This window comes from Mobula hypostoma, chromosome 15, assembly GCF_963921235.1.
Source record: "Mobula hypostoma chromosome 15, sMobHyp1.1, whole genome shotgun sequence".
Taxonomy (NCBI): Eukaryota; Metazoa; Chordata; class Chondrichthyes; order Myliobatiformes; family Myliobatidae; genus Mobula; species Mobula hypostoma.
In genome coordinates this window covers 61128263-61153424 of record NC_086111.1, presented here as the reverse complement: position 1 = coordinate 61153424, position 25162 = coordinate 61128263, and the positions used below count along the sequence as shown (strand labels likewise).

At 41.9% G+C, this 25162-nt stretch overlaps 2 protein-coding genes across 2 annotated transcripts in view; both read left to right on the top strand.

Moving 5' to 3' along the window:
• The first annotated feature begins 9927 nt into the window (after nucleotides 1-9927).
• hrh1 (histamine receptor H1) lies at nucleotides 9928-11530 on the top strand. The gene is given in 3 exon segments (XM_063068332.1): nucleotides 9928-10200; nucleotides 10203-10730; nucleotides 10811-11530. Coding segments are annotated over 3 exon segments (1521 nt in total).
• Nucleotides 11531-16731: 5201 nt separating this feature from the next.
• Nucleotides 16732-25162, top strand: part of atg7 (ATG7 autophagy related 7 homolog (S. cerevisiae)) — a 185727-nt gene continuing 177296 nt past the window's right edge. Inside the window, exons 1-3 of the mRNA XM_063068172.1 lie at nucleotides 16732-16903; nucleotides 17009-17063; nucleotides 22277-22394. Of these exons, the coding sequence (XP_062924242.1) occupies nucleotides 16750-16903; nucleotides 17009-17063; nucleotides 22277-22394 (327 nt within the window). The 5' untranslated portion in view covers nucleotides 16732-16749. The remainder of the gene's footprint in view (nucleotides 16904-17008; nucleotides 17064-22276; nucleotides 22395-25162) is intronic.

Sequence of the window (25162 nt, the reverse complement as noted above, 5' to 3'; positions counted from 1 at the left end):
TACACGATCAGTTGGTTGAGTGATTTCGAACAACATCTTTTGCTCAGTGTCAGTAAGACCAAGGAATTGATTGTAGGTTTCAGGAAGGGGAAGTCGGGAGGACACAAAGCAGTCCTCATCAGTAAGACAACAGCGGAAAGGGTGAGCAATTTCTAATTCCTGAGCTCCAACACCTTAGAGGATCTATTCTGGGCCCAACATATTGATGCAATTTCGAAGAAGGCACGCCAGTGGCTATTTTTCATTAGGAGTTTGAGGAGATTTGGTATGTCACAAAAGACTCTAGCAAATTTCTACAGATGTGCCGTGGGGAGCATTCTAATTGGTTTCATCACCATCCAGTATGGAGGTACCATTGCAGGGGACTGGAAATAGCTACGGAGGGTTCTAGATTCAGCCAGCTGCATCATGGGCACTAGCCTTCCCACCCATCGAACTTGCCCAAGGCGTGACACCAAAAGAAGGCGGTATCCATCATGAAGGATCCTCACCACCCGGGATAGGCCCTCTTCTCATTACTACCGTCAGGAAGGAGATACAGGAGCCTCAAGAACTCCTTTTAAGAACAGATTTTTCCCCTCTGCCATCAGATTTCTGAATGGTCCATGAACCCATGAATGCTACCTCAATATTTTACTCTTTTTATGCACCATTTGTGTATTTTAATGCATTCTTATTATAACTTATAGCAAATTTTATGTATTTCACTGCACTGCTGGTGCAAAAAAATCACAACAATGACAATAAACCCAATTCTGATTTTGCTTCTGAAATGGACTAACAAACCATTCAGTTCAAGAACAATGAGGAAAAAACAAATGCTGGCCTCGTCAGCTACACGCATGTCTCACTAAAGAGTTAAAAATATCAGGTCATGCAAACTCAGCCTGTTTGTCTTGGTATGTTTGGTTAATAGTGAGCTTTACCAAGCAACTTAATTTGGGCATTTCAAAATCTTTGTAGCATTTAAATCCTAACAATATCACAAAGCAGGATGCTGTACCTATGAGGTCTCAGTATATTTTGAAATTGTGTGGGCACGTGACCAAGTGACTAGGGATCTGAAGGTCGTGAGTTTGAGCCCCAGCCGAGGGAACGTGTTGTGTCCTTGAGCAAGGCACTTAATCACACAGTGCTCTGCGACGACACCGGTGCCAAGCTGTATGGGTCCTAATGCCCTTCCCTTGGACAACATCGGTGGCGTGGAGAGGGGAGACTTGCAGCATGGGCAACTGCCGGTCTTCCATACAACCTTGCCCAGGCCTGCGCCCTGGAGAGTGAAGACTTTCCAGGCGCAGATCCATGGTCTCGCAAGACTAACGGATGCCTTTATATTTTGAAATACTCTGATACAGCGCTTGCAATTGTAGCACATCATAGATAATTATCTTTCCCAGGGCAGAATACATGTTTGTAACACATGGAGCTAAAATGAAATATTGTCAAATATTGTCTATGGAAGCAATAAATGAGGGAACCCATGAACTATTTAATCTTCGCCAGAAGCAAATCTCTGGTTTACTATGACTGAGCAAGTCAAATTCTATTTTATTTGACTCTGGGATTTGTAGCTGGCATTTCTAAAGTGAGATTCTGCAATGCAGAATTAATTAGTCTCATGAGTTTGTGAATCAAATTAAAATTGTATCACATTGGATATCCAAGATTTTGATTGCTCTTTGTGCTTTGAATAACTATGTTGTTCCCAGCATGTTTTCATGGTAATTATATTGAAATTGAGTTATCGTTTTAAATGTAAATATTTGAAGCCTTAGTTTACGAGGTTATCGTTACATGAAAAAAATTGAAGCTGTTGTCTGCTGTTACATTTCTTGTAGCTTAAAGCAGAGTTAAAGGAAATTGAGAGAGTGGGTCTTCTGCCCTGAGACCAGTGCTAATGCTGGGATTTACCTGGTTGTCTTCAAGAAAGACCAAGTTCTCAGCAAAGGCAGAAGTCTTAAAGGCATTTTCCAGCCAGCCCCCGTAGGCTGTGGCTGTCCCTATGTGACTGTCTGTAAAATCCAGCTCTCAAGGTGGAAAATCTTCCTACAGTGCCTGCACTGCCACCCTTAGTCAAATGAGTGGGACATTTCAGCTTCCTGAAGAAAGGTAAGTAGTAATGCTTTCATTATTTGACTGGATATTTTTAATGCCTTTCATTATTTTTAATGGTTGTGTGTGCTTTTAAGCTTGAATATAAAATACCAGATACTTAACTCTTCATGAGAAAGGAATCCATAAGATGGGACTGGCTCAAGTTGCTTTTATAAGGATGTAAACAGAACCCTGTAAATTAGTTTTCTTCTTGTCAATTACTTATTCCATCCCCCCAAAAAAATCACGTAAGTAAATAAACCAACTGCAAAATACTGCAGATGTTTGAAATCTGAAATAATAATAATAATAAATATTTTCTATTTATGATTTATAATTTAAATTTTTAATATTTACTAATTTAAACTATTTTTAATATTTAATATTTGTAATCCAGGGAGTGGGAAGCGCAGAATCAAATATCGCTGTGATGATTGTACATTCTAGTACCAATTGTTTGGCGACAATAAAGTATAAAGTATAAGGAAAATACTGGAAATATTCAGTAGGTCAGGCAACAGTCATTCCATTTCAGTTCCTTTAATATCAGAGAATGGATACAGCACACAACCTGAAATGTGTACTCTTCACGGACATCCACAAAACAAATAAGATCCATAGAATCAATGATAAGACATCGAAGCCACAAAGCCGACCCTCCCTGCACCCTCCACACGAGCAGGAGCAAAAGCGCCAGAGGAACCTTCATCGAGAGTCATCAGAACTACAGTCCTTAACCCCGCACTTCAATATCTCAGACATGTTCTCTCTCTCTCCAGCAAGGAAGAGGGAGGTCAGTCCTGTAGCAACGAAAGTGGGAGACCAGCAGCTCGCTGTTCCGACATTACAATCTTCCGTATCGCTTCTCCATGCCCCTGACTCAAGAACAGACAAGCTCTCACTCACCATCAAGAGAGATGGAAAGTGAAAAAGTCTATCATTTAACTTTAATGTTCGGTCTTTATTCTTTGGAGCGTAGAAGGTTGAGGGGGGACTTGATAGAGGTGTTTAAAATTATGAGGGGGATAGATAGAGTTGATGTGGATAGGCTTTTTCCATTGAGAATGGGGGGGATTCAAACAAGAGGACATGAGTTGAGAGTTAAAGGGCAAAAGTTTAGGGGTAACATGAGGGGGAACTTCTTACTCAGAGAGTGGTAGCTGTGTGGAACGAGCTTCCAGCAGAAGTGGTTGAGGCAGGTTCGATGTTGTCATTTAAAGTTAAATTGGACAGCTATATGGACAGGAAAGGAATGGAGGGTTATGGGCTGAGTGCAGGTCAGTGGGACTGGGTGAGAGTAAGAGTTCGGCACGGACTAGAAGGGCAGAGATGGCCTGTTTCCGTGCTGTAATTGTTATATGGTTATATGTTATATGGTTTAATGACATAACTACTCCAAGCACAGAGAGCACGTACTGTAAATTACCAGGCAGACAGAGGAAAAGATTCAAAGATTTAGTGAAAGCTTCCCTGAAGAAAAGCACAATTGACTTCTGGCGATCTCTGGCTCATGTCTGCTCATAGTGGAGGTGGAGCATTCAAGGCATGAGATCCTAGAGGACATCATGGGCATACAGAGGCCCTGTTGAGGTCAAACAAACTGCCCACCCTGCATGTATGGAAGAGGCTGCCATTCCAACAATGCCCCATTAGAAACCTCAGCACCCACAGGTGTGGATTTGAAAAATTGTCGCCCTCAATCATGGGAGACTGTCAAAAAGAAATATATTAACATTCAAGATTTCTTGTACTATTAATACGAAGATCCAGTAGATAGTTGCAAAGTTCTGCAGATCCTTTTGAAACTAAAGGAACAGAAGAACGCACACAAAATGCTGGAGAAACTCAGCAGGCCAGACTGCATCTATGGAAAAGAGTACAATCGACGTTTCGGGCCAAAACCCTTCCTCAGGGTCTCAGCCCGAAATGTCAACTGTACTCCTTTCCACAGATGCTACCTGACCTGCTCAGTTCCTCGAGCATTTTGTGTGTGTTGCTTGGATTTCCAGCATCTGCAGATTTTTGCTTGTTTGCTAAAGGAACGGAAGTTGGATTTTAATGCAATTCTATCAAATGTACTGTTCTTTAGAATCCCAGTACGACTTGTTAGACAGGGCAGGTACAGGATGATAGTACAGATGAATGAGTGGCTGAGGACGTGGTGCTAGGGGCAGGGTTTCAGATTTCAGGATCTTTGGTATCTCTTCTGAGGATGGTACAACATGTACAAAAAGGATGGGTTGCACCTGAACCTGAGGGGGACCAATATCTTTGCGGGCAGGTTTGCTAGAGCTGTTGAGGAAGGTTTAAACTAATTTGGAAGGGGAATGGGAACCGGGGTGATAGGGCTGAAGATGGGGGAGGTGGATTGTAAGTCTATGCATTGTGTAGAGAGATTGTGAGGAAGGGGAGGCAGATGATTGGGCAAAATTGCAGACATTGGGACAAAGGGACAAAATCAATAAGGGTGATGAATACAGGACTGAACGTGTTGTATTTGAATGCATACAGGAGACAGTATATGGTTAATGATCTTATAAAACAGTTAGAGAAAGGCAGATATGATGTTGTGGGCATCACTGAGTCACAGCTGAAATAAGATCATAGTTGGGAGCTTTATATCCAAGGATACATATTGTATCAAAAGGACAGGCAGGTAGGCAGAGAAGGTGGAGTGGCTCTCTTGGTGAAAAATCAAATCAAATCCTTAGAAAGAGGTGACATAGGATTGGGAGTAAGTAAACAGCAGGGTGTGGGATACATATTACAATGAACATGGAAAAGGCACGTCAAAAGGGCAATGTTACAATAGTGATGGTTCAATAGGCAGGCAGATTGGGAAAATCAGGTTGGTGCTGGATCCCAAAAGAAGGAATATGTAGAATGCCTACAAGATGGCTTTTTAGAGCAGCTTGTGGCTGAGCCAACAAGGGGAAAGGCAATTCTGGATTGGGTGTTATATAATGAACCAGATTTAGTTAGGGAGCTTAAGGTAAATAAACACTTAGGAGGCAGTGATCATGATACGATAGAATTTACCCTGCAGCTTGAGAAGGAGAAGATGAAGTCAGATGTATCAGTATTATAATAAAGGGAATTACAGAAGGCTGAGAGAGTAGCTGGCCAAAGTTGATTGGAAGGGGCACTTTAGCAGAGGTGACCGTAGAACAGCAATGGCTGGAGTTACGGGGGGCAACGTGGAAGGCGCAAGATAGATTCATCCCAAATGCTGAGATGTAATGCTGAGGCTTTATGAAGCTTTGGTCAGACTGCACTTGGACTATTGTGAGCATTTTTGGTCCCTTGTCTGAGAAATTATGTGCTGACATTGGAAAGGGTACAGAGGGGTTCCACAAGAATTATTCCAGGAATGAAAGGATTAATGTATGAGGAGCATTTGATGGCCCTGGGCCTGTACTCAGTGGAGTTTAGAAGAGTCTATCGAATATTGAAAGGCCTAGATAGAGTGGATGTAGAGGGGATGTTTCCTACAATGAGCAAGTCTCGAACCAGAGGACCCTGCCTCAGAATAGAGGGACATCCTTCTAGAACAAAGATGAAGAGGAATTTCTTTAACAATCTGCGGCATTCATTGCCAAGGACAGCTGTGGAGGCCAAGTCACTGACTATATTTAAAGTGGAAGTTGATTGGTTCTTGATTAGATAGGGCGTCAAGGTTATGGGGAGATGGCAGAAGAAAGGGGTTGAGGGGGATAATAAATCAGCCTTGAAGGAATAGTGGAACAGACTCGATGGACCAAATGCCCTAATTCTGATCCTACGTTTTATGGTCTTATGGTCTTATCTGGACCATAAAGACTGTATCTATTGAAACCATTCAATTCCTTTTTAATTCCTGTCCCCAATAAACATTTCGCCTAACCAACACGCACAAAATGCTGGAGGAACTCAGCAGGTCAGGCAACGTCTATGGAAATGAATAAACAGTCAACGTTTCGGGTTGAGACCCTTCATCAGGACCGGAAAGGAAAGGGGGAAGATGCCAGAATAAAAAGGTGGGGGGGGGTAAGGAGGACAAGTAGAATGTAATAGGTGAAGCCAGGTGGGGAGTGGGGGAAGGTAAAGAACTGGAGAACCATGTGTTCGTACCAGTTCATGTGAACTCAGTTTTTGCTGGTCTCAATCTCAAAAGTGATTCAAATCCTCATCAATTTGTTAATTTTACACACTATAAATGGACATCTGGTACAATGTTTAGTTTTCTATCCAAACTTATTTATTCTTGACTCAGAAGTAGATTTGTTTCTACTTTTTCATAGAATGAGTATAACATTAATATTTTTGCTTCTTCTAACCCATATTGTCAGTTGCGATCTGACCGTAGACATAAATCAACTTGTTTTTACGTACCAGAATCAATCACGCCCATACAGCAGCCAAGCATCGAGCGAACTTTCAAATGCTTCTGAAGAATGGAGGAACTTTGAATGTTTATAACAATTCAAATACGTTACAAGTAAAGTCATTTCAAGACTCTTTGTTCTAAGTCAGTTTCCCCCTGAGTCAGAATTTGTGGGCTCACATCCGGCCCTAGAAACATAAGTACAAAGATCAAGGCTGTGCATCTGTGCACTTTGAAGGAATGCTGTATTGTTGGAGCTGTTGTTTTTTTCAAATGAGACTTTAATCCAAATTTCTGTTTGTGGTTAAAATGGGTTTGAAAGATCTTGTGGGGTGATGTAAACGAGCTGGTGTATTTTAAACATTACAAAAGTAACTATACTTCAAACATACAGGCTTTGTTGCATTCTAGGGAATCCTGAGATCACATAAAGAGCTATCCACAGGCAAGTTACCTCTTTTTGTACTGCTGAGATTGGTAGAGTTGAAAACATAGGTACGTTTGGAAACTGAAATATTCAAGACTGAAATTATGTTGAAGAATTTTAACTCTGAATAGCAGCTGTTGAATGTAAAATTGCACAATTCAGAATGACATTGTGTATTAGTCATGCTGTTCAATTTGGAGTGATTTGAATAGTATCATCTGCAGACATCAAATAAAGAACTAAGAATATTCAATGTGTTTTCCTCAAGTGCCACTTAGGACCAGGAGCGTTGCCACTGAAGTGCTCACTGGGCATATTAGTCATTTTTAAATGTGAAAGATCAAAGGCTTCAGAAGTATACACAGTACTCTAGGTATTTATACCAATGAAAGATTTTTTAATATTTGATGATCTTGGAGAAGGAACCCTTTCCACTCCAATATTATACTTTGGATTAGAAAGCCAGTGATTGTCAAGGCTGTGCAAAGACAAAGTATTGTTTGTAGTAAAGCAACTTCAGTATCATTTCTGTAACAATAAGCATTCCTATTTTCCAGCAGTCAAAATCATAGCATACATATTAATGAAGTTTGGAGATTTTACTTACCGACCATTGTCTAATTGCAACGTACCTGTACGTCGAGAACTGTCTGTTCAATTCACTTTTTTCATTTTGTTTCATTTAAAACAATACTTTTTTAAAACAATATTTTTGCATGAGAATTAATGCAAGACCTGATATAACTAGATAGTATATGAACTGGGAAAGCGGAATTTTATTTTTGAGCAGATCGTACAGTAACACAAATTGACTGGATCTGTATTATTAATCTCTGGAAACACTGGGAAATATATTTGTATACTTTACCTCTGTGAGACATATTGTTTTATATTATTTTACTGCCTATTCCAATTTTCGTCCTAAACTGCATATTATTGCTATCTAACGTGAAGCATAATACTCAGCATGTCCTATACAGACATGGCCGATATAATCAACGCTTAACCTCCCTACTTCTGTTTTCAATTCTCATAGCAATAACAATTCATTAATTTTCCTAATACTATCTGGATACCAGCGATCCACAAATCATGTAATTGGGCACCCAGATCACTCTGTCGCTCAGGTCTCTATAACCTTTTGTTATTCCTAATGTGGAACAAGCTGCCAGCACAAGTGATGCACCCGAGCTTGATTTCAGTGTTTAAGAGAAGTTTGAATAGGTACATGGATGGTAGGTGTATAGAGGGCTGTGGTTCTAGTGCAGGTTGATGGGAGTAGGCAGCTTAAATGGTTCAGCATGGATTAAATGGGCTGAAGGGCCTGTTTCTGTGCCATATTTTTCTATAACTCTGACTCTGTTCACAGAGCAGCTTTTTATTTTTCCTGCCCAAATGGTCAATTTCACATTGTCCCACATTACAATCTGGTTGCCGTACCTTTGACCCCAATCTTGCAGGAATCTGTCTCTACTAACCTTTCCCCAACCTGAGTCCAGCTGAGATGAAGCCAGCCTACCTCAGCTATCCACCAGTGTGGAGTGATCTAGGGGAAACATTGGGCCTCTTAAAACATGGTGTAGAAGTTTTTGTCAAAGTCACTAATTATAAATTTATTTTGGTAAGAATGTTAATTCATTCTAAACATCAATGTAAGTTAAAATAAAGGAAAATGACTCCTGCTTCCACCCATTAATGCGAATGTGGTGGTGCAGGATACAACTGCAAATTCAGTTCCTCAGTTCAGCAGGAGTAAAGTCTACTCCAAGTACTGTGCTCGGTCTTCTGACCACCTATGCATTCCTGACTTTGGCTAACCCATGCAATACAACTTATTCCATAGAATCGTTACTCACACTGAGTTTGTGACTTATTGAGAGGGAGCGAATTATGTTAACACATGCCAGCTGGGGATTTTCTCCTGAGCCACATGCTGAAGAGTAGTGCAATCCAGCTCAGTAACAAAGGCTAATTTATTTAACACTGTTACTGTTTTAAAAAATGCTTTCAGGCACATTGAGAGTGAGTGGGAACAATGTTTAAGAATGAAATCCCAGACTAGGGATTGGTATCAAATTTTGTTTGACAACAGTATGATGGAGTACTTTGAAATGACCCATAGCATCAAAGATGCTGCATAAATAAAACCTCTTGTCGTTTTTAATGTAGCAGCATAAGGGAAAAATATAGTTCAAATCAGGTAAAGGAGTGAAGCATCAGGAAAACTTTATCAAACAACATGGGGCTGGTTTTCAGAAGATCTTCAAAAAGAAGAGTGAGACATTGAGGTGGAACCATTTATTGATGGAACACCATAATGTAGTTCTGAGGTGCCTGAGGCTTTACCTCATAAATAAATGATGATGGAGTGAATAGAAAGCCGAGCCGAAGCTGAGGGAAAATGGAGCAGATTACAGAGAGTGCGAGGGCAATTCTATAATAAGTAAAGAGTGCATGAGATGGAATGATGTCAGAGGCAAATGTATGGTGAGGCAAATAGCTTTACCCAAATATCCTTCCAGTTACATGATGATTTTTCAGGAATTCAAACCAGACATTTGGGCTGCAAGCAAAAAATCATTCATGGGCGAATTCTGCATGACAACAGAAAGCACTATATGTTACTTAAGTGCTTATATTAAAAATCTGTGGTCCTGTCCTGACTTTGCAAAGGCTGAGAAAAAACTGGCCTTCAAAGGAAACCTGTCCATGAAAATTAAGCAGCTCAGTGGGATGGATCTTTGCTTTTCTGATCTCAGGCACTTCTGTACGGAATCAGCGTTGCTCCACATCTTCAAGAAAGGATTAAACCGACAATATATGTATGACAAACATATTTACATGTGATGCTTGCAATATATGTGTAAGATTTTGCACAACTGTGAAGCTAACCACTTCTGTTTTTTTTAACCATGATTAAGCATGTCTAGTTTGTAAGTATTAATTCACAATCTACTGTTTTTCAGATACATTTCACTCCAGAGCGTTTGCCAAGACCAGGTTGTGTGCACTGGCTGTTAAATCCTGTCTTCCTTCCGTATTCATGATGAATATTACCACATCAATATCAAACACAGCAGAAAACTACACAATGGGATATGGCCATCTATGGTATCCTGCTAAGAGTATTTTACTTACCCTAGCCTTAAGCTCCATATCTTTACTGACTGTCATTATGAATGCTTTGGTGCTGTATGTTGTGAAACGAGAAAGAAAGCTGCATAACATTGCAAACATGTACATTGTAAATCTATCTCTGGCAGACCTGTTTGTTGGCATGACAGTCATGCCCTTTAGTATTATATACTGTATATGTCGGAAAAAGAATGGAAACTGGGAAGAGTGATCTGCCAGTTTTGGCTTTCCGTGGATTATGTGAGCAGCAGAGCTTCCGTTTTCAGTATTTTCATTCTGTGCGTGGATAGGTTCCAGTCACTGAAGTGTTTGAAATACCGCACCAGATCCAGAGCCGTCGCAATGATTGTGGGATCGTGGCTCCTGTCGCTGACTTGGCCCTTCCCTGTCTAAGGATGGCACAGCATTGCAAACAGAAGTATCAGGACTGTTGCAACCAATCAGTGTGAAACTGAGTTTCACTCTGTCACCTGGTTCAAAATTCTTACAGCAGTTCTGAACTTCTATGTCCCATCCATATTAATGCTATGGTATTACACAAGAATTTACATGGTTGTCAGAAAACACTGCCAGCAGAAAGACAATATGCATGGCCTAATCAACAGAAGGATTCTCGAGAATAATTTAAAGCATGCGTTACACAATCGTGAAAATGTTCTGAACCAGCAAGGTGAAAAATCACGCCACAGATTCCTAATAGTGAAGCCAAAGGTACACACAGACTTTCAGAATCCACAATAAATTTTTCTAGCTTAAAAGAAATCAAAACACGTTACCCTTTACCTGTCAAGAACATCTTAATTGAAAGTAACCAAGGGATTGTTGCCTCCTCTAAATCAGAATCAAAGGAACAAATTTCTACGAATGTTTACGATCATGCGGTTCTTCTCAATAACGCACAAAATCACCATCAGGACCAATACTACAGATCAAATGATATTTCAACCTTGAAGGAAAGTCTCATCCAAAATTGTCTGATGACTAAGGCAAATCTAAAGTGCTTTCCTTTGAGTACTCTATACATACAAAGAGAAAATACCACTCAACTAACAAAATCTGTTGTAAAAGAACAAACAGAGAATCTGGACGATAAGACACGTGAAATATCACCTATCCAGACATTTGATGAAGTGCCCCCTCAATTCAGTCTGCATTCAAAAGCAACATTCTGGGATGATAGTTCTGAAAAAGTGGAAGGAGCAGATGATGTTAGCCAATTTAAGCCACTGTGGCAAAGATTTTCCTTGCAGTCTGCTCAATTCCTCGTAATAAAGGAAAGGAAAGCTGTCTGGCAGTTGGGTTTTATAGTGGTTGCCTTCCTGATGTGCTGGTTGCCTTACTCTGGAATTTTTATGGTCATGGGGTTCTGTGATACTTGGGTCAGCCACAGTTTACACAAGATCACAATATGGTTGGGTTGCATTAATTCAACATTAATCCCATTCATTTACCCTCTGTATAACAAAAACATCAAGAAAGCTTTCAAAGCTGTCTTCCATTTTCGGTCTTAATTTGTGTACAAATACTTCTGAACCAAATATTCATGTGTAATTGCTGCTCTTTGTGACTTTGCTTTGATAACCACCAAAACCCAAAGACATCAGTTATTTTAATAAAAATATTATCAGTTATCCTAGCAATTTCGTACATTGAATGAACTTTATATTTGATGATTTCAGCAATTCACTTGCATAAGGAATATCAAGTGCCTTTGACTGTTGTGTAATACTGGAAAATATCTTACAGCCAGTCTGTTTAATTACAAAATATACACATATTGGTTGTAAATTTAAAGCATAAATATGGCTGGTAAATATTTTCAATCTCAAAAAGAAAATGAAAGATTGAAAATGACATACTAAATAGATGTATATATTCTGAATCATAGAGATTGCAAAAATTTTTGTAGATAAAATGGATTTTTAAAAAATCATAGCTTATAATTTTAAAATATAATATAAACAAAAAAAGATAAAGTTTGAGTTTTATCCTTGAGGAATTTATTTATTTTCTTCTAGCCTGTTGAGTGCACATATCCTCGACCTTCTACCAAACTGTTGCGTGTCAAATTACAACACAGTGACACAAATAGACCTTGGATGGTCAGGATGAGAACAAATCTTATCTATACCCATTCAATTGTCAACAAAATCAATCATATTCAAACAGAACTAGGAAATTTCAGAAAACAAGAGCATTTTAAGTGGTAGAGAGGAATGAAATTAGGGAGAGTGGGGAGAAGAAGGGAATTGCCTGTGAGAGAGTGATTGGGAGAAATGGGTCGAATATTTCTAAGAGGTTGGGAAAGGCTTGCTCACAGGCACGGATCTATCCAGCAGATAGGGCAATAGAGGTAGGAAAACAAAATAAAATGTCCTGGAAGCTACGGAGTTTTGAAAGATGATAGCAGATGTATGTTTCCAAGGTTATTAAATCAAAGTCAAGCCGTCCCCTCCCGACACTACCAGTCTCATGGTAAGCTGTCAGGTCTCCCCGCTCCTTCAATCTACAGTGGAGAGATATAGCTCGCTGTTCCAGGAGGTTTACTCATCTCCGCACTGAACTGAGGCCGTGGCCTGCAACCAACGGGCTCCTGGATTGGCCGCAGTGATGACCGGCTTCGTGGCTGTGGACTCACTTTCGTGAACTTCAGTTCTGAATGTTATTTGCTTACTTTCATTACCCGCATGATCAGTTTTTCTCCCCCACTGCACGTTGGGTGTTTGATGTTCATTTCTTTGATGGATTCTGTTGGGTTTCTTTGTTTTGTGGCTTCCTGTAAGGAGGTGAATCTCAAGGCTGAATATAGTATACATACTTTGATGATAAATGCACTTTGAACTTTTAACTTTGGAAAATATATAGAGTCTTGAAAAAGTATTCAGCCGCCAACCCTTTGTAAAAGGTTTGTCACCAAAAACACTAGAAAGTTTCCGCAGAGGTACCGTGGAGAGCATTCTTACTTGCTACATCCCTGTCTAGTATGGGAGGTGGGTGGGGGTGCTACGGCACAGGATTAGTGTTAACTACAGAAAGTTATAAGCTTAGTCAGCTCCATCATGGACTCTAGCCTGTGCAGTACCCAGTAAATCTTCAAGCAGCAAGGCCTCAAGAAGGCAGAATGCACCGTTATGGGTCCCCATCACCCAGGTCATGCCCTGTTCTCATTGCTACCATCAGGAAGGAGGTACAGAAGCATGGAGGCACTCACTCAGCGATTCAGGGACAGCTTCTTCATCTCCGCCATCCAATTTCTGAATGGACATTGAACCCAGGAACACTACCTCACAACACACACAAAATGCTGGAGGAACTCAGCAGGCCAGGCAGCAACTATGGGAAAAAAGTACCGTCGACATTTTGGGCCGAGACCCTTCGGCAGGACTGGAGGAGGAAAAGATGAGTAGATTTAAAAGGTGAGGGAGGGGAGAGAGAAACACAAGGTGATAGGTGAAGCCATGAGGGGGACGGATGAAGTAAAGAGCTGGGAAGTTGATTGGTGAAAGAGAACAGGGCTGGAGAAGGGGGAGCCTGATTGGAGAGAACAGAAGCCATGGAAGAAAGAAAAGAGGGAGGAGCACCAGAGGGAGGTGATGGACAAGCAAGGAGATAAAGGGATGGGGAATACTGAAGTGGGGAGAGCATTACCAGAAGTTTGAGAAATTGATGTTCATGCCATCAGGTTGGAGGCTACCCAGATGGAATATGAGGTGTTCCTCCAACCCGAGTGTGGCCTCATTGCGACAATAGAGGAGGCCAGGGAAGTTTGATCAGGTTCAGGTCAGGGCTCTGACTGGGCCTCTCAAGGACATCAATTTTCTTCATTTGAAGCCACTCCATGGTTGCTCTGGCAGTGTGCTTTGGGTCGTTGTCTTGCTGAAAGATGTATTTCCTCCCCAGTTTAAGCTTTCCAGCAGACACTGGCAGTTGTTTACCCAAGATCTCTCTGTATTTAGCAGCATTCATCTTCCCATCAATCCTGACCAGATTTCCAGTCCCTGCTGCTGAAAAGCACCCACATAGCATGATGCTACCTCCACCATACCTTACAGTATGGATGGTGTTACCTGGCTGATGTGCAGTATTAGATTTACACCACACGTTCCACTTACTTTTGAGGCCACAAAGTTCTATATTAGTCTCATCTGACCACAAATCTTTCTTCCGCCTCTTTACAGTACCTTCTAAGTGATGTTTTGCCAAGTCTTGTTGGGCAAGGATACTCTTTTTTTAGCCAGGTCTTCTTCCCTGCCACCCTTCCATAAATACCCTTTATGTGCTAGGCCCCAGAAATTGTGGAGCCATGATCTTCATCTCTATTTGCAGCCACTGACTTCTGTAGCTCATTCAGAGTGACTGTTGACATCACAGTGGCTTCTCTTACAAGCACCTGCAGTGACTAGCTTTGGAGGGGTAGCCCGACTGAGGCAGAGTGGATGTAGCTTCATAATTTTTCCACTTTTTCAAGATGGACTGCACAAGAAAATCTGCATACCTCTTTTTCAACAGTTATGTTCAGAAACACGAGAAAATCTGCCAGTGCTGGAAATCCAAAGCAGCATCTTTGGAAAGGAATAAGTAGTCGATGTCTCGGTCTAAGACCCTGCCTTGGTCCAAAATGTTTACTCTTTTCCATAGATGCTGCCTGGCCTGCTGAGTTCCTCCAGCATTTTGAGGTAGGTTCAGTGCCTTTGAGATGGTCTTGTACCCTTCCCCAGATTTGTGCTTCTCTATTATCATTTCCCTGACTTGTCTTGAATGCTCTTTAATGTTCATTTTGGTTTGGTCTGTTGAAAATCCACCATACTGTTGCATCTTACAGAGAAGGAGCATTTATTCTTATGCATTCATTGGAAACAGGTGATACTCCAATTTTCTGGATCAGCACATTGGGCGAGTTGGTAAAGTAATACAGTATTTTGCAATTGAGAAAAGTTAGCATAGTAATTACAAAGGGGATGAATTCTTTTTCAGCATCATAATTTTGATTTTTAATCTTTAAGAAATTGGTGAGAGGGTTTGGAATTTTTCTTCTGATTTGACTTGATGCACAGTGTTTTGTAGATTCGTTCAAAAATCTACAGTAAAATGTGAAAATACACACAAAATGCTGCCTGGCCTGCTGAGCTCCTCCAGCATTTTTTGTGTGTTGCTCAGATTTCCAGCATCTGCAGATTGTGTCTTCTTTTGCAAAATGTGAAAATAGCTGTGGGGGCTGAAAACTTTTTCAAGGCACAGTATAAAACTACGTCAGGTGTATCTACAGTGAAGATATACAATCACTGTCAGGGCTTGTTCGATCTACAATGAAAACATAAAATGATTTCAGGTCTCCTCCCTCCAACCATCCGCAGTATCACTGTTAGTACACTCCTACTATCCACAATGTAGACATAAAGCAACTGTCAAGTCTCTGCACCCCCCCATCTACTGTGAAGATATAGTCACCACTGGGTCTCCCCTCCTTCCATCTACAGTGAAGACAATCACTGCTGGGTCTCCCCTCCTTCCATCTACAGTGAAGACAATCACAGCTTGGTCTCCCATCCTTCCATCTACAGTGAAGACAATCACTGCTGGGTCTCCCCTCCTTCCATCTACAGTGAAGACAATCACTGCTGGGTCTCCCCTCCTTCCATCTACAGTGAAGACAATCACTGCTGGGTCTCCCCTCCTTCCATCTACAGTGAAGACAATCACAGCTTGGTCTCCCATCCTTCCATCTACAGTGAAGACAATCACAGCTTGGTCTCCCATCCTTCCATCTACAGTGAAGACAATCACTGCTGGGTCTCCCCTCCTTCCATCTACAGTGAAGACAATCACAGCTTGGTCTCCCATCCTTCCATCTACAGTGAAGACAATCACTGCTGGGTCTCCCCTCCTTCCATCTACAGTGAAGACAATCACAGCTTGGTCTCCCATCCTTCCACCTACAGTGAAGACAATCACTGCTGGGTCTCCCCTCCTTCCATCTACAGTGAAGACAATCACTGCTGGGTCTCCCCTCCTTCCATCTACAGTGAAGACAATCACAGCTTGGTCTCCCCTCCTTCCATCTACAGTGAAGACAATCACTGCTTGGTCTCCCATCCTTCCACCTACAGTGAAGACAATCACTGCTGGGTCTCCCCTCCTTCCATCTACAGTGAAGACAATCACTGCTGGGTCTCCCATCCTTCCATCTACAGTGAAGACAATAACAGCTGGGTCTCCCCTCCTTCCATCTACAGTGAAGACAATCACTGCTGGGTCTCCCCTCCTTCCATCTACAGTGAAGACAATCACTGCTGGGTCTCCCCTCCTTCCATCTACAGTGAAGACAATCACTGCTGGGTCTCCCCTCCTTCCATCTACAGTGAAGACAATCACAGCTTGGTCTCCCATCCTTCCATCTACAGTAAAGACAATAACAGCTGGGTCTCCCCTCCTTCCATCTACAGTGAAGACAATCACTGCTGGGTCTCCCCTCCTTCCATCTACAGTGAAGACAATCACTGCTGGGTCTCCCCTCCTTCCATCTACAGTGAAGACAATCACTGCTGGGTCTCCCCTCCTTCCATCTACAGTGAAGACAATCACTGCCGGGTCCCTCTCCACTGCTCAGAACCATTCCTTGTTGGGACACGGGGCACTTTCTCGGTGCTCGGTGATGCCATCTGACAGCGCCGGCCGGGATGCGGTGACGTCATCAGCCGCGCCAGGCGCCAGTGCGGAAGTAGCTGGAGGAATGGAGCTGCGCGGCCCCGAGCGGTCGGCGCTGCAGTTTGCGCCCTTTGGCAGCGCCTTGGATGCGGGATTCTGGCACGAACTCACCCGGAGAAAGCTGAATGACTACAGGTTGGACGAGAGTCCCCGGAACATCAGGGGCTATTACTATAATGGTACAAACGCTTTGATGCTGGTTCTCTGCTCAGTTTGATTCTCGGATTTAAACCATCATCGTGCTGAAATAAACAAAAATTAAACTGTATTTTTTAATTCAAAAGGTGATCCTGCTGGACTACCAACTCGACTAACTTTGGAGTTCAGTGCCTTCGACGTGTGAGTAATTGTACCGTGAATACGTCAGTTCATAAAGATAATTAAACGCATTATATTCTGCGATCACTGTTCTCCAACTTAGATCTAAACTAGAGAATCGGTCATCTCAGTTTTTAATTGTTTTTAGATCTGTTACCTGTAAATTGCTATACCAGGTCTTGAATGTGGTGTCAGGATACGTTTCCCCTTCACTGATTAGACTTTGGTTGCAAAAACACAAAATAACAGAGCATACACAAAAAGAGAAATAATGTATGAGATCATGAAAAGGCAACGTAACTTCATTGGACATGCGATTAGGAAAGAGGAGTTAGAATGCACGGTAGTTATGGGAAAGATTGAAGGGAAGAAAGCAAGAGGAAGGCAAAGACAAATGATGATGGAGACAGCAGCCAGAGAACTGGAAATGGATACCAATGAATTGATCCACTCTACCCGAAACTGGAGTGTGTGGGCCATGGCAGTCAAAGCTCAAACTGGGCATGGCACCTGATGATGATGATGATGCAAAAACACAAAACTATCTTTTTGTTACTATCGATAAAGTTCACTGGAAACAATCTGCTATCAATGGTTCAATTTAATTTCAGAGAAGGTATGCAGTATACAACCTGAAATCCTTACTCTTTGCAGACATCCAAGAAACAAAGGAAAAAAACCCCAAAGGATGAATGACAGAAAAAAGTTAGAATCCCAAAGCCGCCTTCCCTCTCCCACGCACAGCAGCAGCTAAAACATCAACCCCAAAGCCCCAAAGGATTGGTGCTTTGGCTGCTGCTTGTGTGTGGGAGGGGGAGGTGGAGGGGGGCTTTGGGGTTCAAACTTACTTCAGCAAGCATCAGCCCCCCCCCCGCCACCTACCATGCAAGCAAGAGAAGCCCCCAGAGACCATGATCTAAAGTCCGTCACAAACCACTGACCATCCGAACGCTTCAACAGCACAACAGGCTCTCTCACTCACTAATGAGAGAGAGAGAGAGAGAGAGATCATTCATAACTTGCTGTTATTTGTAAATTTATCGAACAGTCACTGCTAGCTGTCTGATGTTAAGACCAGTAGTTGCAACCATGTAAATGTAATCATTTTTATTCACAAGTTATTCGTACGTAAACCTGAGATCACCTGCTATTGGGGGAGGGTGTAGAGAACTGTGTTATCAAAAGGCAAATTGAAGAGTGAATACCAAGTAATTTAAAACAGGGAAATGATCTGGTCTATTAATAGAGAAGTAGTATTCCGTTGCTTCAGTAATCCCAGTTTGGTGCTGGGTGTGTTAAATTTCTCGAGCTTCCTGCAACACCACCCCCCCCCCCCGCCTTCACTCCTTCCCTCCCTCCCTCATCCTCATTTCCCTCTCTCACCTTATCTCCTTGCCGGCCCATCACCTCCCTCTGGTGCTCCTCCCCTCTTTTCTTTCTTTCACGGCCTTCTGTTCTCTTCTTTCAGAATTCCCCCTTCTCCAGCCCTGTATCTCTTTCACCAATCTACTTCCCAGCTCTTTACTCCACCCCTCCCCCGGTTCCACCCATTACCCTGCGTTTCTCTCTCCCCTTCCCCCCACCTTTTAAATCTACTCCTCATCTTTTTTTCTTCAGTGCTGACGAAGGGTCTCGGCCTGAAACGTCGACTGTACTCTCTTCCATAGATGCTGCCTGGCCTGCTCAGTTCCTCCAGCATTTTGCGTGTGTTACTTGTATTAAATTTCCGGATTGGTGTTCAGTTTCAGGTTTTTTTTAAAGCTGGCAGAGTATCACTGTTTTATAAAGATTCTTGGGTAATGGAGCAATAGATTATGAAATACCCAACAGTGCTATTATTTTAGAATAGTAAATCAGTCAAAAGGGTAAATTGTTGAAGCAATTATTTGTGTGAGATCAATACAAGGTATTGACAAAACAGTTTGAACTTGTGATAAACTGTGAAATGAAGTATTACACTTGGTTACCAATAATCATTGCTATGGCTGATTAGTAAACTTATTTGGAGTTCATCATTAGAATAAGGTGCCTAGTTCAGTTATTTTCAGTTTTGTTCTTCCTTTGGAATACTGCTCACTCAATCATACACAACTGCATTAATTTTCATTTTCACTGATCAAAAACCATCACTAGTTTGAGACTAATAAATTTGTTTTCATAGAATTTGGAGTGCTCTCGCTAAGAATTGACAATCTACAGTGTATTGCATAAGACTGAAATGCACCAGAAGTGATCTGAATTTAGAAGGATAAAGGTGTGTAATGATCAAAATAGTTGCCTTGAACATAACCACACCTGATTTTTTTTTTAAGATCTCCAATTACGTGTATTTTTGTGTGTTCTTGTACGGCAAAAACTGAAGCCAAGATATTGAAAGCCAAACGAATTGTTCCAGTCTGGCTAGTTGCACAAGATTGCTGACTATCAGGAGAGCATCACGAAGGGAATGTTTATGTACATTGATGTACAGTGCAGAGTAGGCCCTTTTGGCTCTTCGAGCCGCACCGCCCAGTAATTATCCAATTTAATCCGAGCCTGGTCACGGGACAAATTACAATGACCAATTAACCTACCAACCAGTGCGTCTTTTGATTGTGGGAGGAAACTGGAGCACCCAGAGGAAACCCATGTGGTCACAGGGAGAATGAACAGTATAATGTATAGTATAAATGACTGTCAGTAGTACTGTGAGAGGAGTCCAACCTATGATTTGCGATTTTGTGTTCTGTTTCTGAACCAAATTACCAACAATGAATAGCATTTGAGTTCAGCTGATCATTGTGGAGTTTGGATTAAACTGGCTGTCTATCCATGTACCTAGAGCATGTCAGTCGGAAGGTCTCTGCGGGCAGATGTGTTTGTACTTATGCAATTAAAATTGTAACTTTAAAAACAAAAAAAATACTACAAGTACATTTAAAAACGCAAACACAAGGAATTCTGCAGATGCTGGAAATTCAAGCAACACACATCAAAGTTGCTGGTGAACGCAGCAGGCCAGGCAGCATCTCTAGGAAGAGGTACAGTCAATGTTTCAGGCCAAGACCCTTCATCAGGACGAAGTGGTCTCGGCCTGAAACCTCTTCCTAGAAATGCTGCCTGGCCTGCTGCGTTCACCAGCAACTTTGATGTGTGTTACTACAAGTACACTGCTTGTTTCTGGCCCCACCACTACTGCTGCCATTGTACAGTGCACAGGAAAGAAGCAGATATTTACAGTGGAAGTGTATTTAAGCATGAGAACAGCATAATTCCCCCTCCCTTTTTTGCGTATTTGTGCAATTGGGTGAACAATCTGGAAATTAATGCCCTGTACTGCCTTTGGGTTCTGCATTTCTTTTCAGTAGCTTTGCTTTAAGATACAAACATGTGAAAATACCAGTAGCAATGTTTTATGTTTACCTGTCCTTGTCGCTGAATCTATATCCTGGAAACACAGCCTAAATGCACCATGGGAGTGCCTTTAGGAGAAGGACTGCCAGAAATTAAGAAAGTGACTCTGGTAAGGGCAGTCAAGGATTGGACAGGAAATGTTGGCGCTTCAAGTGACATCCAGATCTCGGTAAAATTAGAAAGATAAAACTTAAGAAGTTCTGCAGTTGCAGAAAAATCAGAACCACACACACAAAATGCTGGCGGAACTCAGTAGGTCAGGCAATATCTATGGAGAGGAATAAGCAGTCGACATTTCGGGCCAAGACTCTTCATTAGTGAACAAACATGGTATCTTCAACTGAGTTCAGAACATTCTTTCCCCAATGTTGCTGCCTTTTTACAGTTTACGGGACATTGCATGCTTTGGTGAGTCACCAGGCTATTTTAGTGAAGTGGGGAGAGGATTGCATCACAGAAACATCCAATCCTGTTCACATCTGAATACACACTGCAGGAGGAGTCAGTGACAAATGATCACAAATGTGTTCCTCGCATGATATTGCCTTTCTGTCCAAGTGAACCCACGATCTTACCGCCAACTCTGCTTCTCCTCTGCGTGATGAACTGAAGCTGAGGCTGTAGGCCTGCCCTCGGCTTCGTGTCTGTGGACTCCCTTTCATCCTAAATGCTGTTTACTTGCTTTTACTGTTTGCACAATTTACCTTTTTTTCCCCTCTCTGCACATTAAGTGTTTGTGGGTCTTTTATTAATGGCTTCTTTTGGGTTTCTTTGTTTCGTGGCTGCCTGTAAGGAGACAAATCTCAGGGCTGTATAAAGTATACATACTTCGATAACAGATGTACTTTAAACTTTGATTGCGGTCTGTATGACATACTGATGTTTTAACTGGCAGAGAGATTTGCTGTCCAGATTAGGAAATAATACATGCTTAACGTGTGAGGAGCATTTGATATCTGAGCCTGTAAACAGTGGCGTTCTGAAGGATGAGGGGTGAATCTCATTGAACTCTAATAGACGCTGAAAGCCTGGATAGAGTGGATGTGGAGAGGACGTTTCCTATAGAGGGAGAGTCTTGGATCCGAAGGCACAGCCTGCAATAAAGGGACATCCCTTTAAACCTGAGAGGAACTTCTTTACCCAGAGGGTGGTGAATCTGTGCAATCTATTGGCACAGAGGGAGCATTAGGTGTATTTTACCTGAAATTTACAGATTCTTGATTGGTAGAGGGGAGAGAGGGGTTCATTGGTTCAGTTTAATGTCAGAAAATCTGAAAATCTTACTCTTCACAGAAAACGGACAGAAAAAAACTCAAAGAATGAATGACAGAAAAAAAATTAGAACCCCCCCCCCAAAGTCCCCTGCCCTGCTTCCACACACAAGCAGTAGCAAAAGCATCAATCCTCCCCCTCCCCTCACTTACTTCAACAAAAAACATCAGCACCCACCCCCCACCCCCCACCACCCACCACCCACCATACAATAGCAGGCCTCCCAGGAGGCTATCATCTACAGTCAGTCAAAAACTATGTCCATCCCAACACTGACATCTCAACAGGCTCTCTGTTATGGGGAGAAAGGGAGAGAATGGGGTTTGAAAAATGAATCAGCCATGATTGAATGGTGGAACAGGCTCAATAGGTTGTATGGCCTAGATCTTAAGGTCTTACGTTCATTCAGAAAAGTAAAACAATATTCATTACTTTTTATAATGGAGGTTGCTTGATTTCCCTGTGCATTTCATAGGTTTCTAATCAAAGGACAGCCGAATAGCAAATGGCTGGAATTGCAACAGAGTTTCTGTCATATTGCTTAAAGAATATTCTGTCTGTTCACTTAGGAATGCGGTGACCTCACCTCGATGTTGCCCTGTTTTTGGGACTCTGTACAACACCAATACTCTACAATCATTTAAGTCCACTGATAAGAAGGCCTTGCTGGAGCAAGTGGGAAAGGAGGTAAATGACAGAAGAAAAATTTCTTTACTTGTTAAAAGAAACACGGCATTTTATAAGATAACAATTTTAAAAATATGGTTTTATGTAAAAAGGTTTGAGGAATACTAGAAGAGAAGTAGAAAGGATAAAAAATAAATTACCACAGGCAGTTTAGCGGGGAGGGTCATCACTTCCCTGGCTATAGTTTGACTCATTATAGAGCCTAATGACCGAGGGTGAGAATGACCTCATATAGCGCTGTTTGGAGCAGCGCAGTTGTCTTCATCTGTCACTAAAAGTGCTCCTCTGTTCAGCCAAGGTCATGCAGAGGGAGAAACATCGTTCGCAATTGCCAGCGTTTTCCGTAGGGTCCTTTGTTCTACCAAAGCCTCCAATGTGTCCAGTTTGACTCCTACAACAGAGCCAGCCTTTCTGATCAGTTTATTGAGCATCACCCGTGTTGATGTCTTTGCCCCAGCACACCACCACATAGAAGATTGTACTGGGCAAGGGTGCTACCACATTAGCCACAGTTGACTGATTCACTCAAATTATCTAATAAGTTCTTTTTACTTCCATTTTTACTGTATACAATTTATATCATTTAAGCGCACTACATAAAGCTTTTTCCACTAAATTTGTCTAGCAAGCGGCCAAAGCTGGATGAAAGTGAACTGTTGATAGTGATTTCTTTACACCAAGATGTGAATTTGAAGTATGTCGGTTAAAGTAATAGGAACTCCTTTTAATGATCCAGAGATGCAAGGGATTGCTGGGGGAACTCAGCAGGTCAGGCAACATCTGTAAAGGTAAAGGGATTGCCAGTGTTCAGGGTGAGAACTGGCACCGCCTCAGCACTGACAGCCAGCAGCAGGTGGTGATTGTGCCTTTGTCACCTCAGTGACCACTTGTGCTTTTGCTACTCCTTTTACACCCTAGCAGTAGAGTTAAATCAAGCGAGTTTGCTTAATTATCGGTGATGCATCAGCCTATAGGAGGGAGATTGAAAATTTCTGGCTGAGTGGCGTCATAACAGCAACCTCTTAGTCAAAGTCAGCAAGACCAAGGAGCTGATTGTAGACTTCAGGAGAAGGAAAGCAGACGTCCCTGAGCCAGTCCTCGTCAGAGGTGGAGAGGGTCAGCAACTTTAAGTTTCTGGGTGTTATTATTTTGGGGGATCTGTCTTGGGACCAGTATGCAAGTGCAATTGTGAAGAAAGCACAGCTCCGCCTCCACTTCCTTAGGAGTTTGCAGAGGCGTGGCATGACTTTAAAACTTTCACAAACTTCTACAGATGTGCGGTTGGAAGTATATTGACTGGCTGCATCACAGCCTGGTAAGGAAACACCAATGTTCTTGAATGGAAAATCCTGCAAGACGGTTGAGTATATCTACATGAAACACTGTCACAGGAGAGCAGAATCTATCTTCAGGGGCCGCCACTACCCAGGACATGCTGTCTTCTCACTTCCGCCATTAGGAAGAAGGTACAAGAACCTCGGGACTCGCACCAGCAAATTAGGCAACAGTTACTACCCTTCAACCATCGGGCTCTTCAACCAAAGGGGATAACTTCACTCACCTTCACTTGCCCCATTATTGAAATGTTCCCACAACCAATGGACTGACTTTCAATGACTTCACCTCATGTTTTCGATATTTCTTGCTTATTTGTTTATTATTTTTATTTCTCATTCTGTAGTTGCACAGTTTGTTGTCTTCTGCACTCTGGTTAAATGCCCTAGATGGACAGTCTTTCATTGGTCCTGTTTTGTTTATTATTTTTTAGATTTATTCAATATGCTCAGAAGAAAATGAATCTTGGGATTGTATATGATGACATATAAGTACTTTGATAATAAGATTTACTTTGAACTTTAGTCCAAAAAAAGTTTGACAGTGCGATATTGTTATTACTAAGGATTGAAGTAAGATTGCACCATATATATATATATATATATAAATTTGAAATAAAGTACATTACTGTTACAATTTAGTCTAAATTGAGTTATGTCAGAAACTAAAATTCATAGAAATGTAATTGATGAAAGTCTGAAATAAATAACTCAAAATGCTTTAAGCGCTCAGCAGATCAGACAGCATCTGTGGAAAGAGAAATGGAATTAATATCTCAGGTTTAAGACAAAGACAATAGACAATAGGTGCAGGAGTAGGCCATTCGGCCCTTCGTGCCAGCACCGCCATTCACTGTGATCATGGCTGATCATCCACAATCAGTATCCTGTTCCTGCTTTCTCCCCATATCCCTTGACTCCACTATCTCTAAGAGCTCTATCTAACTCTTTCTTGAAAGAATCCAAAGAATTGGCCTCCACTGCCTTCTGAGGCAGAGCATTCCACAGATCCACAACCCTCAACTCCATTCTAAATGGTCTACCCCTTATACTTAAACTGTGGCCTCTGTGGTTCTGGACTCCCCCAACATCGGGAACATGTTTCCTGCCTCTAGCATGTCCAATCCCTTAAGAATCATACATGTTTCAATCAGATCCCCTCTCATCCTTCTAAATTCCAGTGTATACAAGCCCAGTCGCTCTAATCTTTCAACATATGACATTCCCGCCATCCCTGGAATTAACCCAGTGAAACTATGCTGCACTCCCTCCATAGGAAGAATGTCCTTCCTCAAATTTGGAGACCAAAACTGCACACAATACTCCAGGTGTGGTCTCACCTGGGCCTCGTACAACTGCAGAAGGACGTCTTTGCTCCTATACTCAATTCCCCTTGTTATGAAAGCCAAAATGCCATTAGCTTTCTTCACTGCC